This window comes from Bombina bombina, chromosome 4 (genome assembly GCF_027579735.1).
Source record: "Bombina bombina isolate aBomBom1 chromosome 4, aBomBom1.pri, whole genome shotgun sequence".
NCBI lineage: Eukaryota > Metazoa > Chordata > Amphibia > Anura > Bombinatoridae > Bombina > Bombina bombina.
In genome coordinates, this window is record NC_069502.1 from 659162781 (window position 1) to 659177288 (window position 14508).

A 14508-nucleotide genomic window follows, 5' to 3' on the forward strand; every position below is an offset into this window, starting at 1 on the left:
CAATTGGCCGCCAGTGAGCAGAGGGCGGCATTGCACAAGCATACGTTATCGGCATTTAGCGAGGTCGCTACATCGAATCATCTCCACTCGCCTTTTTAATAAATCTACCCCGTAGACTTTTTTATTGGCTCTGTATTTGCTTTATTTAACTGGATTCTTTTTCTTTGGAAAGAGGACATGAACATTTAGGAAAGCAAAAACAGTTGGGGTCACCCACTAGACAAGATACCTGCTGAATTTCCTAAAGTATTCAACTGTAACCCAATATTAGGGAAAGGCTTGGTGTATCTATCACATTAAAAATAATAATAATTGCCAGTTTTGGTTTCCAGGACACAATGGTAAACAATTTGTCAAATCAAGGAAAGGTGGAGATACAGGCCGATTTATGAAAGTACAAGCGGACATGATACGATGTAGTGTATCATGTCCACCACACATCGATAAATGCTGGCAGCATATGCTGTCGGCATTTGTCATTGCACAAGCAGTTCTGGTAAACTGCTTGTACAATGCCGCCCCCTGCAGATTCATGGCCAATCGGCCTCTAGCAGGGGGTGTCAATCAGCCCGATCGTATAGGATCGGACGGATTGATGTCCACAGCCTCAGAGCAGACGGACAAGTTATGGAGCATCAATCTTTAGACCACTGCTTCATAACTGCTGTTTCTGGCGAGCCTAAAGGCTTGCACGGAAACAGAGGCATCAAGCTCCATTTGGAGCTTGATAATTCAGCCCCCATATGTCCTGCAAGATACATTATACATTTTCCTAACTTCTTACATGCAAAAGAAACAGCTATAATAGTTATATTACAAAACTGAAATGTGATATTAAATATGGAAGATAGAAACTGCAGACCTCTATTGTATCTTTAATGACCTGAAATGTAGCAGCACATATGGGTTTAATACATTTGTGTTTTTTTATTATATTTATTGGGTACAAATAACATAAGGAATTTAGAAATATTATAATTTCAGTACACTGGCATATGTCTTGGGAAGCTATACATGCAATTACCTGTCTAAGGATTACTACACTCGAATATATAAATACTGTTTTAGATTAAAATATATTTTCTGTTCATATTGTTTGGTCTTGTATTTTTAGCTGAGAAGAAAATTAAGATCTCGCAAGTAGAAGAAAAACCTAAGAAAGAAGTGAAAGCGAAAACATCAGAGGCAAAGTCAACAAAAGACATAAAAAAGGAAAGTAAAGTAGCAGAAGAAAAGAAAATAAAGCTCAAGACCAAAGAGACAACACCAGAGAAACCTGAGGAAAAGCAAGGTAAATTTCTCTAAAGAATGCAGAGCAAGATCTTAAGATGGTTGTGGGCGGCCGGGCGCAATGTACTGAAGCGATAAAAGTCACACCTCAGAGAAACTAAAGGGCGCTCTTACAGGAACTGCAACTGAATAAATAAGGGATATAAATCCACAGCCAGGAAAAAAAACACTCTCTCTTTTGACTATTTCTAATACATTCTTTAGCCACTTTTTATTTTTATATTATATGATTATTGATTGTTCAATTTTTCTTGTAAGGAAAAAGATGTATATTTAGTTTCTGCCAATTTCATATATATCTTTTGATAGGAAATAAATCTTATGATCTCTGTAAGTAAATGTGACGTTACATTTTGATTCACATTTGCTTAAAAAAGAAATGCTGTAATAAAAGAAAACATTTTTTTACATTACAATAAATTAATAATCCCTGTTCCCAGTAGTTTCGTTTTCCCATACCTGTTTTGTACACCTTGACTACAGTCACACACCTCTTGGACTGTAGCTATTAAACAAGCGTATGTCTACACCCGCATCTTCATTGCTCTTTTTCTTTTCTGCTCCGTTAGATCAATATCAGTTCTGCCGCTATGTGGTTGACATGTATGCCCTTGGAAATTATTCTACAGGTATTTCACCAGCTTAATACGCTGTGCTTTTCTAAAGGGTTCTACTTACATTTGTGCTAAATTATGTTTGGAAAAGAACCTGCCTAGTATGTTTTAGTAAACCAACCAACTAATAGCTGGATACCAAAAAGCTTTTTTTGTGCATGAACTGAATAATAACATATACCCATGCTACAAAGATAGTTAAAAGCTTTTGTGTAACTATAACTTTCCCATATTACATCCATGCTTATATGATGCTGCAGTTTGCTCTGTATCTACTGCTTCCTAAAGAGTGGCATAAAATACCAGTTGGCCAAGCTATAGCAGCTTTGACAGTCATTAAAGTCATGTATTTTGTTTTATGTGTCTCTTTTTATGTTTGCGTAGGCTTGTCTGTCTCCACCAATAGACCTGTGACCATTGCGCTTGTCAGCTAGGGCATGATGATCTAAAGCTCTCTGCTCAGGCGAGATGATCTAAGAAGTCTTTCAATTCAGCAAGGTCCCTCAAAGAATTTTAGAAATGGCAATTTTAGCTTGAGAGCTGTTTATCACACAATACAGGGCTCTGAATATGAAGGAGAGACACCTACATTACAATACAAAGTCTAAAAAATATCCTAAAGATTTTGTGTGATCTCCCTCAATGCCAGCAAGTTTTTGAAAATAGGACCTATATTGATAAAATGGTCATGAGTATCTGTTGTGGACAAACATGGTCAGTATTAGATTAAACAGCTGTAGTATTATATTTTCATCCAAACAGCATTTCTTAGTGTAAGGTCTGTTTCATCTCTGGCATTTTTTATGACAGACAAAATATCTAATATCTAGTAAGAGTTCTGTGATACACAATAAAGTCTAGGTTATTCCCTAGGACTACATCATACAGGTTTCTGAATGTATATATTTGTTGCTAAATAATCAATGTAATTCCTTAAAAGAATAAGAGACTAGACAACAAGCACCCTAGGGTAAATGTTAGCAAATAATGGGCTTTCATTTATTTGTGATGAAAAGCGCCCACTTGAGTGTTAACTGCTCTAGAAGTTTGGCTTTTTGCACTCCTCAGGTTGCACTCATATTATGAGTTGAAAGTAAACATTATTTGCTAACATGCTAACTCAACGAGCGCAAAAAGACGAAGTTAACATATTGCGTACACGTTCACGTAATCCACTTAGAAGTCAATGGAGCAAAAAAAGTGGAGAAACACTTTACTTGCGTATATATATATGATTTTTTTTTGGTAAAACATATATTTATACTAGACATGTGCACAGTGGAAAAAATTGTTTCGGTTCGCTTCGGACCGATTCAGATTTTTTCGAATTTCTTTTCGTATTGATTTGAATTCGGATACTTTTGAATGTTATTGTTTCGGATTCATTCGGATTCGAATAAATTTGGATGTATTCGGATGTATTAGTTTTGTATTTAATTCATAAATTCGGAAGTTCGGTATGTGTTATGTTGATTAAGATGGTTCTAAGTTACACAAACGGAATTATTTCACTGTTCTATATCACTAAATCTCACTAAATTTAATTTTTATACTGAATTGTGATTAGTCCATGGCCATTCAAATTTAACAATTAAATCCGAACTATTTCGAATTTATTCATTACAAATGCATTCGGATTAGTTTAGTTTCGTTGCTAGGGAATTCAGAATTTCGAATCAATTCAAATCTCCGAATTTGGCGAATTTGGCTCATTTCGATTTGGAAAGAAACGAAACACACATGTCTTATATATGGTATATGACCATGTATATGATATATGATATATGGCATATGATATATGGTATATGACCATGTATTTGAATGCAAATGTCTATAATTTATATATGTATGTGTCTAAATAATAATTCTGTAATAATATTTAATAATGTGTTTTACTGGTTTTATTGTAAATACATATATATATATATATAAATATATATATCTGTATAGTATATACCTATAGGTAAACAGAAACAAAAGTCCAGAGGCGGTGAACGTTTTTAAAAACAACAAAAGGTTTCCAAAAGGAGCATTGTTAGACAGAATACCCCAGTCTAACGCGTTTCAGCCGTATGGCCGTACTCATAGACCTATACCTGTATATCTATCCCTATAGATATATAGGTATAGATATCTATTTTACATAAACATTGTCATATATATATATATAAATATATATATATATATATATATATATATAAATATATATTTAATAGTAAAAAATTTAAAAAAATTATGTGAAGAACATAGGAATGTAATACATGTGTAACACGATTTGTGTTTCACAATTTATGCCTAACACATTAGCCCACATGAAAAATGAGTTATCTTAAGGCAAGTTATTGAAATATTATATTTATATATATATATATATATATATATATATATATATATATATATATATATATATATATATATATATATTATATATATTATTTAACAATATAAGTAAGTATAAGTAATGTTAAATAATAGATACTGTAAAATAATCAAAATACTTTATAAATATATAAACAGTATCTATAATAATATTTAATAATTATTATTAATATTTTTTCAATATTTTATCTGGGTATTGGAACAAATGACTCATAAAATGAATATAATCTGAAGATTTCATGAAACATATAGCTATCTAAATTATATTTTTATATTACTTATTTGTATGTTTAGTTTAATTTATTAATTAGTGTCAATTAATCAATTATATGACTTGCTTATTATCTTTGCATCATCATGAACAAAAAAAATGCTGGGAAAGTACTATGGGGAGGAAACAGGTAATTTTATTAATAACTCACCTGGTTAGGAATATTATGCTGTGTATTTAGAATGTTGTTAGAGAACTTGATTTTACATTTGCAACCTCCACCAACTTGTCTATAAATATGGAAGAATGAACACACAGGGCACGTATTCTACAAATGATAACATTTTATTTTGCATAAAGTTATTTTTCTCATTTTAAAAGAGCATAAAAGTGTGGCAAGTCGGGTGTAGCACAATGCAGTGTGACTACTTAATGACCAAAATAGAATTAATATATTTGCACAACTGTTTATTTAAATATACATACATGGTTTTGTCTTACATTGAAAGTGCATAGGTATGAAAAGTAATAAAAAGTCATTTTTACAGCACTTACTATTTATGGATTAAATTTACTTCAACTGGTTATCTTAAATAAATGTTAGATTAAAATGGTCTGAAAGTAAACTGCTGGTAAAGAGGTTAGGATTGTTAATCAACCTAATGCAGGGTTTCATCATACCTCAGTGACAAAGTCCTATTACTGAAAGGATAGTTCAGCATTTCATTTTTCCAAGGTTAATGAAATGAGTACCATTAAGTTAGACGATAATAGCAGATACTGCTATTCAGTTAGGGCAGAGGTTTATTAATAAAGTTATTTATGTCCCCTTGGGGAGAAAATTACTACATAGAAACTACAGTTACAGACTTTCTGTGTATTATTATAATACATTAATAAAAATTATTTTTATTTTTGCAATGTTTATGTAAAATCTAGATGGTTGGAAGCTAAGTGCTGCTTTAGTCTACCTATATTTAGTCAAAAACAAATTATTTACTTTTATTATCTAATTTGCTTCATTCTCCTGGTATTGATTGTTGAAAATCATATCTAGATAGGCTTAGGAGCTTGGAGCTAGCTGCTCATTGGTGGGTGAACTTGCATGCCCATTTTAATTTGCTTACACATGTGTTCATCCAGTTCAAAGGAGGGAATTGATGCGTCTTTGATAAAAGATACCAAGAAAATGAAGCAAAATTTATAACAGAAGTAAATTGGAAAGTTGTTTATAAATGTATAATTTATCTGAATCATGAAAGGGAAATGTTAGGTTTTGTCCCTTTAAATCCCTTAATATTCTTGAAGGTTTCTATTATCACCTTTCTATGCTCTAAGCTATTTGTTTGAATGATTCTTTAGAACAATTCTTGACATTTAAATATAGATATTAAAGATTTAAATGCCAATTTAGAATATTACTTATTATTCATTTCGTTATCTGAATTCTATTTATTATCACCCTTCAAAAACTAATATCCAAATATTCAAAAAATAATTCTGAATATTTAAAAAACTTTTAACTTTCATTTAGAAAGAACAAATGCAGCCAACAAAACATTTACATTCACTACTGACAAAAAAAATAAATGGGACATATAAATATTCTCCTGCAGAATAAATCTCCCCTTTCTAATTCCACTTTTTTTGCAATAAAGGAACAGTAAGCACCTTGTAATAACAATATTCTACAGTCATGAAATAAATTAACATATTAGCTGAAAGTGATTTTTTTTTTTTAATTCATTAAAACAGTGTTTGTTTATGTTGTTGTGCATAATTAAACATTTGGTTTTACAATCTCAATGTCCCTTTAAAAGGACATTAAAAATCTTGTAATTACAAGACTTTTCTGTTGCCTGGTAAAAGATTAGCATCAAAAGATTGTGAACGTTTTCAGCTTTATTTGGAGGAGTCAATCTGGACTTGTTATGAAGAAGACAAGACTTTCCACTGTACAAAACTGGTATTGTGCCTGATTACAAGTAACACATTAAATGGTTTATTGAGGGTGTTTGTGATTGTTGGGTTTCTCGCTTGTATTGCAAGTTGAAAGTAAACGCGATCACTTGAGCACAATTGAATTTAATGCGCGTCTGGTTAGCGAGGCCCTAGAGCTCTGGTTAACTGTTTTGCAAAACAAAAAAGTCTTACAAACCACATCAAAAATACATTACAAAGTACACTTACACTCATAATAACACCATCTAAAAAATAATAAAAAAAAATATTGCTCACAAAAGTTATAAGGGCTCAAAGATATGAGGTCTCAGGTGTTAGAGGAACAAAAAGGCAGGCACAGGGCTTTAACATTGAGATACATACATATACATCTCTAAAGAGAGGTATATGTATGTGTATTTATATATATATATATATATATAATATTTATATAAATACATATATATGTGTACATATGTATGTATATGTGTATGTATGTATTTACAGACATATATACACATATAAACACATAAATACATATGTACACATATATAGACATGTATGGATAATCCATTGTTTATAGAGTATTTCTGGGGAAAAGCAAGCGGGGAATCTTGCCTAGTTGTGCTTATTTCCTATGCAAATATTTGTACTGATTTTATATATATATATATATATATATATATATATATATCTGTATATATCTATACCTATATATATATAATCATGTATATATATATATATATATATATATATATATGTAGGTATTGATATATATTGTACGAAAAAACATCATATATATATATATATATATATATATATATATATATATATTTATATATTTATTTATTTATTTATTTATTTATTTATTTATGAAAAATAGAACATATTCTTCTATGTGAAGAACATTGGAATGTGAAATATTCATCTTTTCATGTCGGGTTAGCACACATGAGAATATGCAATCGTGTTTGCGCGTGAGTAGAGTGTTTTTCCACTTTTTTTTCTCCATTGACTTCTATGGGGGAATACGTTATCTCGTGCAATATTGTAAGTTCGGCTTTTTACATGTGACGGGTTAGCGAGAGAACAAAAAACTGTTTACTTTCAACTTGTAATGCAAGCTCAAACAGACGCGAGCAAAAAGCTTACATATAGCGCAGTTAACACTCGAGCAGGAGTGTTAAATAGTGCTCCACTTGTTATCTGGCCCATTGTGCTTGCTGTCAGATAACCGTTGCTGAGGCTATTTATGGATAGATATTAAGCAAGGTCAATTAAGGTGAAGTTTCCTGTTTCTAAGCCCCAGCAGGCTGTCCCTTATTTAAGCGCTTTCTTGCACAATAGCTAGACACTGCTAGTTCATGCGTGCCATATAGATAACATTGTGCTCACTCCCATGGAGAATGATAATAATTATGCAAGAAACAGCACTCATTGGCTAAAATCCAAGATTGCAAAAATCACTGAGATAAGGGGCAGTCTGCAGTGGCTTAGATACAGGAAATCATAGAATTAAATAGTATATTAATATAACAGTATTCACTATAAAAAAAGGAATTATCTATCTTTTAAAACAATAACAAATTTCATGTAGACGGTCTCTTTTAACTATGCATTATGAAGGGCTAAACCCAGTATCTCCTGCATAAAGAGCTAAGCTAGCCCTGCACAATACAAAGTTAATGCTGTGTACAAGTTACCTAAATTAGGAGAACTGCGGCTGAATTATATAAAGCATTAACAATGCATTGTACAGGGCTAACTACTCAGCTCTTCTTGTAGGAGATACATAATGGGTTTGGCACTTGATAATGCATAGTAGAGGTGAGGACATGCAAAAAAATTTTTTTCAGCCGAATCTTTTGTAGCAAATGTTAAAAAAACTTTTTCTTTGAATATTGTTGCCCATGCTATCCGGTATTCATTTTGGTTTAAACTAAATGAATACTGAATATTCGAGGAACATTTACATACATTTTCATTAAACAAATGCAGTGTTAAATATTTACCTTTAGCGCGCTGGAGAGACTCACTAATCCCGGTCTTTCATCACAGAGCCCCAGATAATTCTAATAGGTGGCATAGAGTGGCGGATCCGAGGGCCTGCGCTAAAAGACTTTTGTCTTTAGCGAAGGCTCCATGATCCACTGTGCAAAGTCTCCTACTAGCGCACCCGGGGGCTTTATGAAGAAGGATTGGGATTAACACGGATCTCCAGCGTGCTACATGTAAGTATTTGTAATCCCTAAGGTAATTTAAAGGAAACAAATGAATATTGCAGGGTTTTATTTATTTGTTTTCTTTAAATTTTGTTGTGCATTTGTTCGAATATAAATGTCATGAAAACTACACAAATATCCATGATTCGTTAACAAATTTGAATTTGCAACTAAACCAATGGACATGTCTAATGCATAGTTAAAGGGACATGAAACCCAAAAAAATTATTTCATGATTCAAATAGAGAATACAAATTTAAACAACTTACTTATATTATCTAAATTGTTTAATTCTTAAGATATCCCTTGTTGAAGAAATAGCAATGCAGATGGGTGAGCCAATCACACAAGGCATCTATGTGCAGCCACCAATCAGCAGCTACTGAGCCTATCTAGATATGCTTTTCAACAGAGGATATCAAGTGAATAAAGCAAATTAGATAAAGTAAATTGGAAAGTTGTTTAAAATTGCATGCTCTTTCTAAATAATGAAAGAAAAAATATGTGGGTGCTGTGTCCCTTTAATGAAAGAATTTTAAATCACATACAGATCACCTGCAATTCATCTCTTTGTGAATAGAGCCTTAAGAGTTTATAGTTGCTGACTGCATTCTAATTCCTAATGCACCCCAGCCCTGCAAATAATATCACCATATTTTGAATTCTTATGCTGATGTGCTTCGGATAGAATTACAGTTTCACTGATTTTCAAAATTCTGTAATACAGGATGTTCTTTTACAAGTTTAGTACAAAAGCAACCTATAGCAGAGAATGCTGCTAATATTGTTATGGAAACTGCTTTCATATCAAATCAGCTGTACAGAAGACTGAACATCAACCATGAGAGTTCCCACAATCTATTGCAAGCTCTTCTTATTGTCTGCTTACTGAAGCTAAGCTGGTTTTATTTTAAAAAGGATTGCAGCAGCAGCCTACTATCCCTTCATGTGAGATAATCCAATAACAGAGAAGTGCTTTATATATGTTCCTGTTATTGGAAGGGTGGTGAACTGTGATGCCCAAGAATACTTATTCATATTGCTGTGATAATGCTGGATAAACTCTAGACTTGATATTAAATTCACAGATTACTTGTTATGATAAATGTGAAATTCACTTTCAGTGCTTTTATCCATTCCTAGAATTCATGTGTTTAGATTTCACTTTTGCCTGTGAATCAAATCATTTCTGAAATAACATGTTATGCAAAAATGGTATTTCATATCATTATTTTATTGCTTCATCTTATCTAGCTCACCTTGTCTTCTCTCACTGTCCCTTCTTGTTTTATAATTTATTTCTCTTCTATTTTAGTATTTATTTTCCTATTCCTCTTTTGTCTTTTCTTACCAGATATATAAGTAGCTTGTTTTTATATGGATTATAGCCTGAGAATACTATAATAGAATAAAGGAAAAAATTAGGTTGTGTTCATTCTACACCTTACACCAAGGTATCTAATTAGCAAAGGTTAGAATTAAAAGGACATTAAACACAAACTATAAACTACATGATTATAAACCTTTATATATAAGAATAACTTTGCAATGAAAACTGCAGCTTTATTTTGTCAAATTAGTATATTGTTTTATGTTTATTCTTTTTACTGATTTCTCTGTCCCCCAGAACAAAAGAACCCCTGCTAACCAATCACAAACTAATATTCAGATATAGCATAAACTCTGTTTGCACATTTGTAGACTGGGGTAGCCTTCCCTCTTGTATTCCCTTAAAGGAACAGTCAAGTCTAAAAAAAACGTTCATGATTCAAATAGGACATGTCATTTTAAACAACTTTCCAATTTACTTTTATCACCAATTTTGCTTTGTTCTCTTGGTATTCTTAGTTGAAAGCTAAACCTAGAAGGTTCATATGCTAATTTCTTAGACCTTGAATGCCGCCTCTAAGTAAAATGCATTTTGACATTTTTTTACCACTAGAGGGTGTTAGTTCATGTGTTTCTTATAGATAACATTCAGCTCATGCATGTGAATTTACAGAGGAGTGAGCCCTGATTGGCTAAAATTCAAGTCTGTCAAAATAACTGAAATAAGGGGGCAGCCTGCAGAGGCTAGATACAAGGTAATTACAGACCTGAATTACAATTATGGACCTGTATTATTATAACTGTGTTGGTTATGCAAAACTGGGGAATGGGTAATAAAGGGATTATCTATCGTTTTAAACAACTAAAATTCTAGTGTTGACTGTCCCTTTAAGGAGGTTTGGCACTGAATGATTATTGATGCAAAACTGATAATCCACCTTTTACAAACATATGACACCACAGAAGCTTAGGAAGGGAGGGACAAGTAAACAAAAACTCGCATAAAGTATTAACACAAGCCTCCCTTGTAGATGTATTTCACAGCAAAATGCTGCAAAATAAATAATTAATGTATATTGCACTAATGTTTTAGTTGCAAAAATTAAACAATTTATGCGTTGTTGAAATGTTGTTTAATGGTCATTTAATTTTGATTTACTTTGCACCTCATATATCTTTCTCTATTTTAAATTAATATATGTAATAGATTTTTTTTAAAAATTCTAAAGAACTGAACTTGCAACTTACCCCTGAGTTTGAACTTGTTTTGGTAAGTTACAGGTTTAGCCAGTTTATTATGAACCCAGGAACACCTTTTAACCCTTTTTGAATCTTGGCTAGTGATTACTTAGATCAATATAGGATCTCATTTAAATATGGCCTCTAATTGGTTAGAGTAACAGAGTCCATATACACATAGCTAAGATGAAAATCATTAAATAACGTAAATTGGGACAAATTATTCTCTAATAAAAATACAGAGGATAAATGGATAACATTTAAAACTTTGTTAAATAAATATACATATCAACAAATACCATATGGTTATAAAAATAAAAAATCCAAGCCAATGTAGCTGAATACAAATGTGTTAAGAGAAATAGGAAAAAATGCAGGGCATTTAAATTATAAAAAAAAAAAATAGTACAGACTCAGCATTCCATGTAACAAAGCATGAAAAAAGCAATCAAATTAGCCAAAATTGAAAATGAAAAATTAATTGCAAAGGATTCTGTCTAACCCTAAAAATTATTTAAGTACATAAATAGTAAAAAATCTAAGAAAGACAATATAGGTACATTAAAATGCGTGGGGCGCGATCTGATATAGATCGTAGTTTGCGGCGCAAGCGAGGGAACCCCCGCCGCCCATAGTTTCAGCTCTCAACTCGAGCTATCCCATATACGGCGCCGCCAGAAGCTAAAGTGCCGTAAGTCGGATAAACCAGCGATGTCCAGAAATCTGCGTAAGTACAAATTTCTGGAGTCATCAGTGACTTACGGCACTTTAGAAACTGCCGGCGCCTACAAAACCTGACTAAGTTATGAAATCACCCGTACTGTCTAACACGTCTCCCAAACATAGCCCGACACATATACCCCTCTATCCGCTATCCCCCCTCACTCTCCTAATAATAAATGCATTAACCCCTGAACCACCGCTCCCGGACCCCGTCGCCACCTAATAAAGTTATTAACCCCTAAACCGCCGCACCCGGACCCCGCCGCCACCTACATTAACTACCCCCTAATGTGAGTTCCTACCCCGCCGCCACCTACATTACCTACCCCCTAATTTGAGCTCCTACCCCGCCGCCAGCTATATTAAAATTATTAACCCCTAATCTAATCCCCCTACCCCGCCGCCAGCTATATTAAAATTATTAACCCATAATCTAATCCCCCTACCGCGCCGCCAGCTATATTAAATTAATTAACCCCTAATCTAATCCCCCTACACCGCCGCCACCTATATTAAATTAATTAACCCCTAAAATACTAAACTATCCCTACCACGAAACCTAAGTCTAACCCTACAAATAGCCCTGAAAAGGGTTTTTTGCATGGCATTACCCCAAAGTAAACAGCTCTATTGCCAGCCCTTAAAAGGGCTTTTTGCGGGGCATGCCCCAAAGAAATCAGCTCTTTTACCAGCCCTTAAAAGGGCTTTTGGCGGGGCATTGTCACAAAGAAATCAGCTCTTTTGCCTATAATCTAAATCCCCCTATACTGCCGCCACCTATAATAAATGTATTAACCCCTAATCTGACCCCCCTACACCGCCGCCAGCTATATTAACTATATTAACCCTAATTATATTAGGGTTAATATAGTTATTATATTATATATATTAACTATATACACCCTAATTATATAAGGGTTAATATGGTTAATATCGTTATTATATTATATATATATTAACTATATTAACCCTAATTATATTAGGGTTAATATAGTTAATATCGTTATTATATTATATATATATTAAGTATAATAACCCTATCTAACTCTAACACCCCTAACTAAATTCTTATTAAATTAAATCTAATTAATATTATTAATTAAAATATTCCTATTTAAATCTAAATACTTACCTATAAAATAAACCCTAAGATAGCTACAATGTAATTAATAATTACATTGTAGCTATTTTAGGGTTTATATTTATTTTACAGGTAACTTGGTATTTATTTTAACTAGGTACAATAGCTATTAAATAGTTAATAACTATTTAATAGCTACCTAGTTAAAATAATTACCAATTTACCTGTAAAATAAATCCTAACTTAAGTTACAAATACACCTACACTATCAATAAATTAAATAAACTACAAATATCTAAACTAAAATACAATTAAATAAACTAAACTAAATAACTAAACTAAACTAAATAAAATTACAAAGCCCCCCAAAATAAAAAAAATTTCCCTATCCTAATCTAAATTAAAAAAGTTAACAGCTCTATTACCTTACCAGCCCTTAAAAGGGCTTTTTGCGGGGCATGCCCCAAAGAAATCAGCTCTTTTGTCTGTAAAAAAAACCCACAATACCACCCCCAACATTACAACCCACCACCCACATACCCCTACTCTAACCCAACCCCCCTTAAATAAACCTAACACTACCCCCCTGAAGATCTCCCTACCTTGTCTTCACCCAGCCGGGCCGAACTCTTCATCCGATCCGGGCGATGTCTTCAATCAAGCGGCAGAGAAGAAGTCTTCCATCCGGGCGATGTCTTCATCCAAGCGGCAAAGAAGAAGTCTTCCATCCGGGCGATGTCTTCAATCAAGCGGCAGAGCAGAAGTCTTCCATCCGGGCTATGTCCTCAATCAAGCGGCATCTTCAATCTTCTTTCTTCGCTCCTCCGACGCGGAACATCCATCCGGCACGACGACTTCTCGACGAATGAGGTTCCTTTAAATGACGTCATCCAAGATCGCGTCCGTCGAATGCCGATTGGCTGATAGGATTCTATCAGCCAATCGGAATTAAGGTAGGAAAAATCTTATTGAACCAATCAGCCAATCGGATTGAACTTGAATCTGATTGGCTGATTCAATCAGCCAATCAGATTTTTCCTACCTTAATTCTGATTGGCTGATAGAATCCTATCAGCCAATCGGAATTCGACGGATGCCTTCTTGGATGACGTCATTTAAAGGAACCTCATTCGTCGGGAAGTCGTCGTGCCGGATGGATGTTCCGCGTCGGAGGAGCGAAGAAAGAAGATTGAAGATGCCGCTTGATTGAAGACATAGCCCGGTTGGAAGACTTCTGCTCTGCCGCTTGATTGAAGACTTTGCCCGGATGGAAGACTTCTTCTTTGCCGCTTGGATGAAGACATCGCCCGGATGGAAGACTTCTTCTCTGCCGCTTGATTGAAGACATCGCCCGGATCGGATGAAGAGTTCGGCTCGGCTGGGTGCAGACAAGTTAGGGAGATCTTCAGGGGGGTAGTGTTAGGTTTATTTAAGGGGGGTTGGGTTAGAGTAGGGGTATGTGGGTGGTGGGTTGTAATG

General features: G+C 33.6%; 1 protein-coding gene across 50 annotated transcripts in view; it reads left to right on the forward strand.

Annotated features, from left to right (window-relative positions):
- Positions 1-14508, forward strand: part of TRDN (triadin) — a 950114-nt gene that overhangs the window by 221469 nt on the left and 714137 nt on the right. For all 50 annotated transcript variants that reach the window (XM_053710723.1, XM_053710722.1, XM_053710726.1 and 47 more), the window contains exons 12-13: positions 1115-1291; positions 1860-1919. In XM_053710723.1, coding sequence (XP_053566698.1) covers positions 1115-1291; positions 1860-1919 — 237 coding nt within the window. The remainder of the gene's footprint in view (positions 1-1114; positions 1292-1859; positions 1920-14508) is intronic.